At 36.3% G+C, this 9,793-nt stretch overlaps 1 protein-coding gene and 1 non-coding gene across 2 annotated transcripts; both read right to left on the bottom strand.

Annotated features, from left to right (window-relative positions):
- Window positions 1-388: 388 nt before the first annotated feature.
- LOC145556036 (uncharacterized) lies at window positions 389-2,966 on the bottom strand. The gene is made up of 5 exons (XM_081617719.1): window positions 2,848-2,966; window positions 2,423-2,771; window positions 2,200-2,346; window positions 1,721-1,843; window positions 389-649 (listed from the first exon to the last, which is right to left on the bottom strand). The coding sequence occupies exons 2-4, from the start codon at window positions 2,757-2,759 to the stop codon at window positions 1,833-1,835; spliced, it is 495 nt and encodes a 164-aa protein (XP_081473845.1). The 5' UTR covers window positions 2,760-2,771; window positions 2,848-2,966; the 3' UTR covers window positions 389-649; window positions 1,721-1,832.
- Window positions 2,967-8,762: 5,796 nt separating this feature from the next.
- Window positions 8,763-8,868, bottom strand: LOC145557049 (small nucleolar RNA R71). The gene has a single exon (XR_014092129.1). It is a non-coding gene; the product is annotated as a small nucleolar RNA R71 (small nucleolar RNA).
- Between the last annotated feature and the right edge of the window lie 925 nt (window positions 8,869-9,793).

Here is a 9,793-nt window from a genome sequence, read left to right as displayed (position 1 = left end):
TTATGCGGACCTCATGCAACAATTTTAGGTTCCTTGGTACGCAAGTTAGCCCCTATAAGCAAATTGACATGATTAGTAGTCAGCTTGATTACAATCACATAAGGTGATCGACATGATCACTAGTGGAAAAATAGCTATCTGTAACGGGCAAAAAAGGCTTATCCGTAACGAGCAGCGGGCGTTACGTATGCCACCGTTAAGGATAACCCGTTATTCGTAACGGACATTTCAACTGCCCGTTACAAATAACCCGTTATTCGTAATGGGCATTTCAAGTGCCCGTTACAAATAACGACTTATTTGTAACAGGCATTTCAACTGCCCAACGGGCATGATATCTGCCCGTTACAAATAGTGTGTACCCCAATTTTAAAAAAAAAATCCAACACGTGTTGTTTTATTAATTAATTGAGATAAAAATAGTACTTCATATTTTATACAAACAGCAAAAAAAATACATTTATTATCGCCTAATAACTAAAACTAAAAAAATGGAGCAAAAGAAAATCTCAATGGCAATAAGAGATTTGAATGATTTTCCACTAAATTAATGTTAAGTTGTTTACATCTTCCACCAATTTTAAATTACTGCAACTTTGATCTCAAATTCTAAAGGTGCCTTAGCAACCAAATTCTAGCTTCTTTGTTCCTGCAATTTGAGATCAACAAGAAATTAAAAGAATAACATAATTTAAATCAATCAATCAAATAGTTAAAAAAGAAATTGTAAGATTCTAGTAGAGTAGCCATAAAAATAATTGGGATTAAGATTGAAGAACGAGTATAATCTATACAATACCTATTCAATAGAAATCCAAGCTACTCGCAGTATCAAGAATCAGCATATTGGGATGAGCCTTGAAGATGTGATTGATGAGTGCAAACTATTCTACTTGTCTGGACAAGAAACTATATCAACACTAATAGTTTGGACAATGATACTATTGAGCAAGCATCAATATTGGTGATTGAAGATCAACAAGTCATTCATAGCCCCAGAGAATCATAAATGGTGAGGTGAGATGATTCTTTCCCAGACAAGGTTCTTAATTTAAAGCTTTGCCTTTTATCTGCCAGCTCTATAGCACAACTATTTATGAAAAAATGACCCACTGTAGTAAGTTAAGATCTTCTCACAGGATAGCAAAAGAAAGGTGTAGCTTGAAGAAGTATTTCTTATGAGAATTTAAGGCAAATAATGGCTTTGCTGAAGATTACAGATGATAACATAGCATAACTAGTTTACTACCAATAGAATCAGTGGCAATTTGAAATTCAGCTACTTGAGCCTTGGCTAGAGAGTTTTGGTTTCTTTTTCACCCCTCATAATGAATGTATTGCTTCTTAGGAATCAATGGTGATTTTTAAATTCTATATTTCTATAAATACTTTCATTCTAATGCAAGGAAATATAATCTCTAATCATTTGACTAAATAATTAGCCTTTCGTTAACAACAATTCTAAGGATTTTGAATACCCTAGGATAAGGCTGTGTATATAGCTACATATGGAATTTGGACCTATTGAGACCCTGTCTAAACAAAATTCATACAGGTTGGGTTGTAGTTGCAGTTCTAAATACCTCTTTTGCATTTATACCTTATTTATGGTATGGTTTACCTTATTATTTAAACTAAATTATATAAAATCTTTTTATCTAAATAAACTGTCTAATGTCAACCTTAAACATAGCACTGTAAGACAGAATCAATGGCTCACCTCCTCTCCATCAAGAACCAATGCAATTACATGAGCCCTCATAAGATTTTTCCTGGTTTGCATAATGCTCAATGAAGCAGGGCCTTTCTCTTTTGTCCTCTCCAACCACCCATCAGTGACAACCTGAAGAACGTAAACAAAATATCATTCACATTTTTGGAAGTCATAAATCAGAAGTCTGCTAATTTGACATTTCATGTGATACAATTTGGAACATCCAGGAGAGTGTGTGATAGTACCTAACATTTAAAGGGGTGAAAGATTATATGTATTAAAATTAGTTTTAGAATTTAAATATACTTTAGTAGAGCCATATTAATAATTCCCTTTGTTGCTTTGACATTTACACCAGCCACCAACTTTGACTCTTACTAATATTTGCCAATCACAAATATACACAGAAGTGAGAGCCTTCGTCAGTACATCAATTCAAGAAAATCAAAGAAAGAAAACCAAAAAAAAATTAACGTAAAGCTTACCACAGCCAACATAATGTATTATCGCCTTTTTGTCACTGACAAATATGCAAGAGTGCAATGCAAGGCAGTTATGGCACAGCAAAGTAGGCTTCCTAGCCCCCTCACAGAGGCACAGTCGATTGAAAGAACAGACAGAGTGACAGATAACTGTATAACACACACACATGAAGCAATGTGATACAGAAATAATCCACAGGAATTGAATATTTGATTGAGAATATACCTGATAAACCAATTTTATTTACACCAGCTCTGACAGAGGCACCTGATTTAGGAGGTTCAGGGCACTTAACGTGAGCAGGAGGGGCCATAACAGGTTTAATTGGAGTCGACATAACTGGTTTAATCGGATTTGCTTCAACTGCATAACTAGTAGCTACTACAAGAAGAGAACTGATAGAAGGGGGCAAAGAAATGGGGCTTAAGAGTCCTGCTGGCTGATTTGGAATAGCAGCGTCGTTTGTAGGCAGTCTTTGCATTGGCACTGATGGCTGCACTTTAGGAAGAGACGGGATTGCAGCAAGTGAGGAAGTTTGATTTTTTGACTCGACTAATAACATTATGGCTTGAGCCTAATTAAAGACACAAAATGTCAGAGACAGCAGGAAGACCAAACTGATGAGATTAAGTAAACAGAATAAATAATACCTTCTCAGGAGAAACGTTATCATAGACACAAACTGATCCATTACAGAAGAGGGTCAACTGAGATGTGGTAGATAGAGATGTGAGAAAAATTGGCTGTGAACACGGCTGGAAAGAGAGAGAGTGAGAGAGGAGAGAGAGTGAGTGAGTGAGTGGGATGATTCTATGGTGTCATTTTTAAAAAAATCACACTATAACATGGTGAGGTGTCATGTTATGATTGGTCCATTTTTTATTTATTTTTAAATATCTAAATATATTATACATGTATGTATAATTGTGAATGCGTGTATTTTTTTTATAGAATACGTAATTATAGTTTTTGTAAAATCTATTTTTATCTTAATAAAATAATTTTCAAAAATTAAATTAGAATTACAATTTAAAAAAAAAAATCATCATTGTTCTTCGTTGTACTTCATTCATGATAGTTTTGATTAATGTATAATCTATTCGCAACGCAGACCAAAATTCAGACAAAAATTTCAACCAAATTCCTACCAAAATTCCGTCCAAAACCCCATCCAAATTCGGGTACAAATTTCATTTAGGTTTCGATTGATGATTTTGATTAATGTAACAATCACTTTATTTAATAGTTTTGAGAATGGAAAAAGCCTTAGGAGTGTGAATTGTGATGATGTAAAATGCAGAATTTTCAGTTTTTTTAATGTCCATGGATAACGAGGTTTTTCTCTTCAATTTAGAGTTCAAGTTTTTTATTTTTTCTTCGCATTGTTTGATCCAGAATTGTGCGATTTTTGTAATATGTTTGTGATTAGGTAATTACCTGTATTTTGTTAGGTCATTACCTGTATTTATTTAGGTCATTACCATAAAGTTTTAGTTATATTTAATTAGGTTATTTCTTGCAGTTGGAATATGCTTGTGTGTAAGGCATTCATTAGTACTGGTACTAGTTTTGGTCATTAATTAAAAAATTAATTTTTATGTTTTAATTGGAATAAGCTAAGACATTCATATGAATTACCTAACAATTGCGTTAGGTAATCACAATTTTACGCTAATCGTATGACAAAAAAATGATTTAAGGAATTTTATCTTATCATTTTTGCAAAAAAATATTTATGGTATCATTATCTTACTATATTTTGAAAAAAATATTTTTGAACTTTTTATCATATCATCTTAGCAAAAAATATTTATGGGATTATTATCTTATTGTATTTTGGAAAAATACTTTTGAAATCTTGGCATATAAATTAGTCGCTATAATTTTGGGATATTCCTAAATTAGTATATTGTTCTTTATCAAATCCTGCCACATTCATAAGTAGAGTTTTACTTATTTTTCTTTTTTCACGTTCAATTGTAGAAACATAAGTAGATTAGAGTAATAATTATTTTGGTCATCAATGAATGATCATTTTTTTTTTTTTTTGTTATGATCTATATTTCAATCTACTTCACTAGAATATTTATGTGACCTAAAGTTAATTTCATTATGTAAGGTGATGTTATTAAGTATGTGAGTTGAGATATATATTTTGTTAACCTTATTTTCATTTATTTTAGGTATAATAAGTTCAGATTAGTTCAAATCACTTCAGTTCAAATAAACTAAGTTCGGATAAGGGTTACCTTTGTACAATATTTAAACTAAAATAAGTTTTAATAAGGTTTAATAAGTTCAGATCAGTGAAAACCATGTAAATAGAATACACCCTAGCTTTGTTGTTTTGATTAGTCTGTCAAAATAATGATAGTTCTCGCCTTAACTTTAGCTTGACCATTGAAGCTCAGTTATGAAAATGGCTTGGCAAACCAAATTTTTAATTCTAGTTACAAAATTAATGCTCATTCATGTCACAAGGTAGTAGCTAATCAATGAGACACTAATTAAGGATTTGTTTACATTTACTGAACTGAGCTGAATATAGTTGAAATTAATATATAGTTGAAATTAATATTTTATGAGAGAAGGAAATTAGGAGTTAAACTGAATTGAACAGAACGTAGCTAAAATTAATATTTTATGAAGGAAAGAAATTATTAGAAGCTGAACTGAACTGAAATTATGATGAAGTAAACATGCCCTGAATACGAAAGAGTAGATTATCTTGAAAACTTAGTTACTATTGGAATTGGTCTTAGCTTTCCCTGTGTATGCCTATCCTAGTTGAAATAGATGTGGGGACAAAGGGTGTACAAATTAATTTCATATAGAGTGTCTAAGAGCAAGATTAGCAATTTCTTGATCTAGATTTTTTTGTCCCATATAACATTACAATTTTAAGGTTTTTACTATTGTTCAATTTTGGTATGACTATGTTCGGGATAAAGAGTGGCTATCCTTCCTAATTAAGTATTTTAAAAAATAAATTATCATCTTAAATCGTAAGGTACAATACCAATTATCCTAGTATATTTTGTAGCTACAAAGTGATCCAATCCTGATAAATAGAGTATTGTAGGTTGGAAAAACAAATAAAAAAGAAAAAACCCCTGAAATATTATTCTAGTAAAAGGCACAATTGGTCTTGTATGGATCAGGTCTACAATAAATTATTGTAATCACTTTCAAATAATATAATCACATTTTGCATGATGTAATCACTTTTTTTAGATGATATAATTATTTTTTTGTGAGTCATATATTTTGAATTATATAATCTCATATTAAACCATTTAATGAGATTATATGATTATCTTTAGGATGATAAAATTTAAAAATCATCTTTCGAATGATGTAATATACTATTTGATACTTTTTATAATGATAAATTCACTTTTTTATACATAACAATTTCAGGATGATATAATCACTCTTTTATAGTGATATAATCACATTTCATATGATATAATCACATTCGTATGGTATACTAGAAGGTTGGGTCTACAATAAGTTGATGTAGACCGGGTCTGTTTTGGGTGTTTTTGTTCCTCGGGAGAGTTACAACACGAAGACTGATCCGGTGCGGCCTGTACCTGCAAAACAAACGGAGACACGGTTGGGTGGTGCTCCGCCTCCGACGAACAAGTTAGTAACTTGAAGGGAGAGAAAAAGGTGCGGAAATTTAGGTGGGTATCTGCTCGGATTCCAAGCTCATATGTCTCTATCACAGGGACAGTTTGTAATAAATAAAACGTGCCCTCCAAAAGAGGGGAATCTCCCTATTTATAGGGTCCTCGGGATTTGTGCCCCTGATTAGGTCACTGAACCCTAATCATTAGTGGGCTGCGCCGCATTGCGGCTTTCTCTGGATTTGGGCCGGAAGGCCGCCATTCCTCTCAGGTTTCTGAAGTGACACGTGTCAAGCAAGGATAAGTCCATCTTGGGCCATCTTGTGACTGACACGTGTCATCCTCTGATTGGACCACGTGGCAGGGTAAAATGACCCTAAACATTTGCCCCTCACAAATGTGACGTGGCACGCCACGTGGCATCTGTGACACGCGTCACGCTCCGGTTGGTGGTAATTTTACCGCCAAAGTGTAACCGTTCACCTTCCGTGTAAATTACGGGAATTCCCCCGCATTTACCCTCTATATATAGTTGTTTACCCTCATCATTTTGTACGTTTACAAAAATTTTCAAGATAGACAACTTTGAGAGAGCAGAAGTCATCCGTTTGAGTCAAGCGCAAGCGAGAAAACTCGTTCTTCATTAACCCAGCCGGACCCGTCTATCTTCAGATATCAAATCTAAAGGTACCGTTGATGAGTGGCATTTATGCCACTCTTTTATCCTTTTTCTCTAAGGATTCTCCCCTCGTTTGCACTTGTTTGGCCCTCTTTCTAAGCATTTTTACTTAGCTTTGCTTTCTCTTTTCTTTCTCCTTTATCCTCCCTTTTCTTAGTCTTCCCGCTTTGCTCTTATTGTGCTTTTCATGCTTATGCTTTGTAGGAACCATCGAGATTTTCAAGAGGAGGAAGCTAAGCTCAAAGGAAGCCAGAGGAAGCATGATTCAGAAGAGGTTCGGCCGAACCTCCTGATGGTGTGGCCGAACCAAGGTGTGGCCGAACCTGCTCAGTGGTTCGGCCGAACTTCGAGGCAGGGGCAAGATGAAAATCGGTAGTTTTGCAGGAGTGGCCGAACCGCAGGAGTTCGACCAGACCAGGATCAGGGAGGTTCGACCGAACCTACCCATGGTTCGGCCGAACCTACCCTGTAGTCCGGCCGAACCTTCCCATTTGTTCGGTCGGACCTCTCCTTTTGTCAGCTGACTCTGTACGGACTATTTAAGTCCCTTTTTTAGAACGTTTTGGGGGATTAACTTAGTTTTAATTTTCTACATTTTTTAGCTTAATCTAGAGAGAGAAACTTCATTAGTAGAGAGAGAAAGTGTGGATTTCTATTGATGAACTTGGATATTGAAGAAGGAGCTTGATTGAACCTTTGTAAATCTTCATCTTCAATGAATGAGCAATCTCTTACTCTCTCTCTTTACTTTTGTATCTAGTTTTGTTTGCTTATTTTGATTTTCCTTCTTTGCTTATTGATCATGTTGATGCTTATTGATTTGATGATTGATATTGTCTTCAATATGATTCGTGAGTAGTCACCTAGCCAAGGGTGTGGGGATGGTGTAGTTGTTAATTGATTCATGCCTATGATGTTGGGGGTTATGTTAATGGTGATTAAAGTCTTTGTATGCTTGATATTCTTTGGTCTTTCTTGCAAGTGCACATTGTTAGTTGATCAAAGATGAGTCTTACTAACAAGTAACGGAAGTTGACTTAGTTGAGATTCATTACTATCGATAATTCTTTGTTTGCACCTTCTAATATATGGTTCTAATGTGGAAGCATAGAGGCTATGTTAGGAGAAATCGATTAACCCCGGAAGGCGGTCAGATCGAGCTTTATTTCGATATTCTTGCATGCTTAGTTTACCATTGCTTTGCTTCTGTGTTATTGCATGATCAAGTGACATCTACATCTACCCACTTCCCTTGGTGTTTAGTTATATTGATCTTTAATCATTCTTAATCCTTAGTTTAATCTCTTAGTTATTCATACTTCTTGTCCCGAGATAGCTTAAAGTTTTAAGTAGTGAATGCGGTGTTTATGCATGTCTCCCTGTGGTTCGACCCCTCTATTTACCCTATACACGTATTAGGTTGGTAGAGCGTTATAAATTAATTTGACTTAGGTGCAGTCGCTCAACGACACGATTATTCCCTTGTCAAATTGGCGCCGTTGCCGGGGAGACGGTTTCCATTGCTATTTCATTGCTTGTTTAAGACTATCTCACCTTTATTTGTTAGTGTTCGCTACTTTTGTTACTTGTCAGTGCTTACGTTCTTCTTAGCTTTGTTGTATGAACAGAGGACGAACCCGCTCAAGATCTTTAATTCCCATCGATCCAGAGCTAGAGAGGTCTTTGTCCCTACTTCGAAGAGAAGCAAGAGCAAGGAGTAGAAATTCCCGCACTCCAACGAGAGGAGTAAGAGAATTAGAAGATACTCCACCCTCTTCACCCTCAAGTGAAGAATTAGATAGCCCTAAATCATCTTCGAATTCAGAAATCAACCCTTTCTCAACCTATAAGTTTGAAAGTAAAGAAGGTTCTAAAATGGGAGAGAATACGCCTTTGAGTCGTCTTGGGGCCCCCGAAGCTTTTAGAGCGCAAAGTGGGATCCTAACTCCTACTACTCAAGCCAACAATTTCGAGATCAAGCCTAATTTGATTGCCTTGATTGAGAGGAAACAATTCTCGGGTGGAAAGTTTGAGAGTCCTCATGAGCACCTAAAAGAGTTTGAGAAATATTGTGACACAATAAAGGCCAATGGAGTGACTCAAGAATATATTCGCCTCAAAATGTTTCCATTTTCGCTAATTGGGAGAGGTCTAGAATGGCTAGAGAAGGAGGTGCCCCCTAATTCTCTCACGACATAGGACCAAGTGACTACGGCTTTCTTGAGGAGGTTTTATAACCATAGGAAGACCGCCGAGGCTCGGTCTTTGATTCAAGGTTTTCGCCAAAAGAGTGGTGAGTCTCTAAGTGCGGCATGGGAACGATACAAAGAGCTTCAACGTCAATGCCCACACCATGGGATACCCAAGTATCAACTCATTCACACTTTCTATGGAGGTCTCACACCTCAAGGAAGAACAAGCCTAGACGCCGCGGCCGGTGGTCCAATTATGAACAAAGGAGAGCATGAAGTGGAGTGTATTATAGAGGAAGCCGCAAAGCACTATGATGATTGGTACGAAGGAGAAAGGGATGCTACTTCTAGCAAGGGCGTTTATGCATTGGAGCAAGCCAACGCAATAAACAACCTTTCTACCCAAATCTCCAAAATGACCAAGCAAATGGATGAATTGATGAAAGAAAGGCCCAACCCTCACGGTAATATCTCCCCTTCAACCAAGGGAGGCAATGGTATGGATACTTCCTCCCCCTCTTCTTACAATACAATGCCCCAAGGGTGCATGTTTTGTTCTAATTGTGAAACCTATGATCATGATACCTCTCAATGTGTCTATGCTTGTGAAGTTCAACCCCCTTCCCATGAACATGATAGTAATATGGAAAATGTCAATGCTATGAATTTTGCTCCCAGAATGGGAAATGTAGGAAACTTGAGGCCAAACTCCAATCAAATGGGGAATTGGAATCAAGGTGGAAACCGTGGTTGGAACCAAAATGGTGGTGGTTATGATAACCAATACCATGGTGGGGGAGGCCCTTCCAATTTCAATGGAAGAAGCTACTCTAACCAAAGAGGATATGGTAATCAAAACCAACAACCTAATTCCCGATACCATGACCATCAAAATCAAAATTTTCGTGACCACGGTAACATGGGAAATAATCAACAAGGCAATGTTCCTAACCAAGGCACGGGAGGCAATAGGGGCCAATTTGTTCCTAACTATGCCCAAACTAATAGGCCCCCGGGTTTCCATCAACCCCAACTTCCTCCACCTCAACAACCTCTTCAAATTGAAGCCCCTCCAATAGATCCCGTGATGGCT

This window comes from Chenopodium album, chromosome 8 (genome assembly GCF_948465745.1).
Source record: "Chenopodium album chromosome 8, dcCheAlbu1.1, whole genome shotgun sequence".
Classification (NCBI taxonomy): Eukaryota; Viridiplantae; Streptophyta; class Magnoliopsida; order Caryophyllales; family Amaranthaceae; genus Chenopodium; species Chenopodium album.
Note: the sequence above shows the minus strand (reverse complement) of the source record. Positions and strands in the feature narration are given on the sequence as shown.

Coding starts and splice junctions, on each gene's coding strand:
- LOC145556036 (XM_081617719.1), bottom strand. CDS start 2,759: ATGTTATTAGTCGAGTCAAAAAATCAAACTTCCTCACTTGCTGCAATC. Junction 2,347..2,422: donor AAATAAAATTGGTTTATCAG/GTATATTCTCAA, acceptor TGTGTTATACAG/TTATCTGTCACTCTGTCTGT.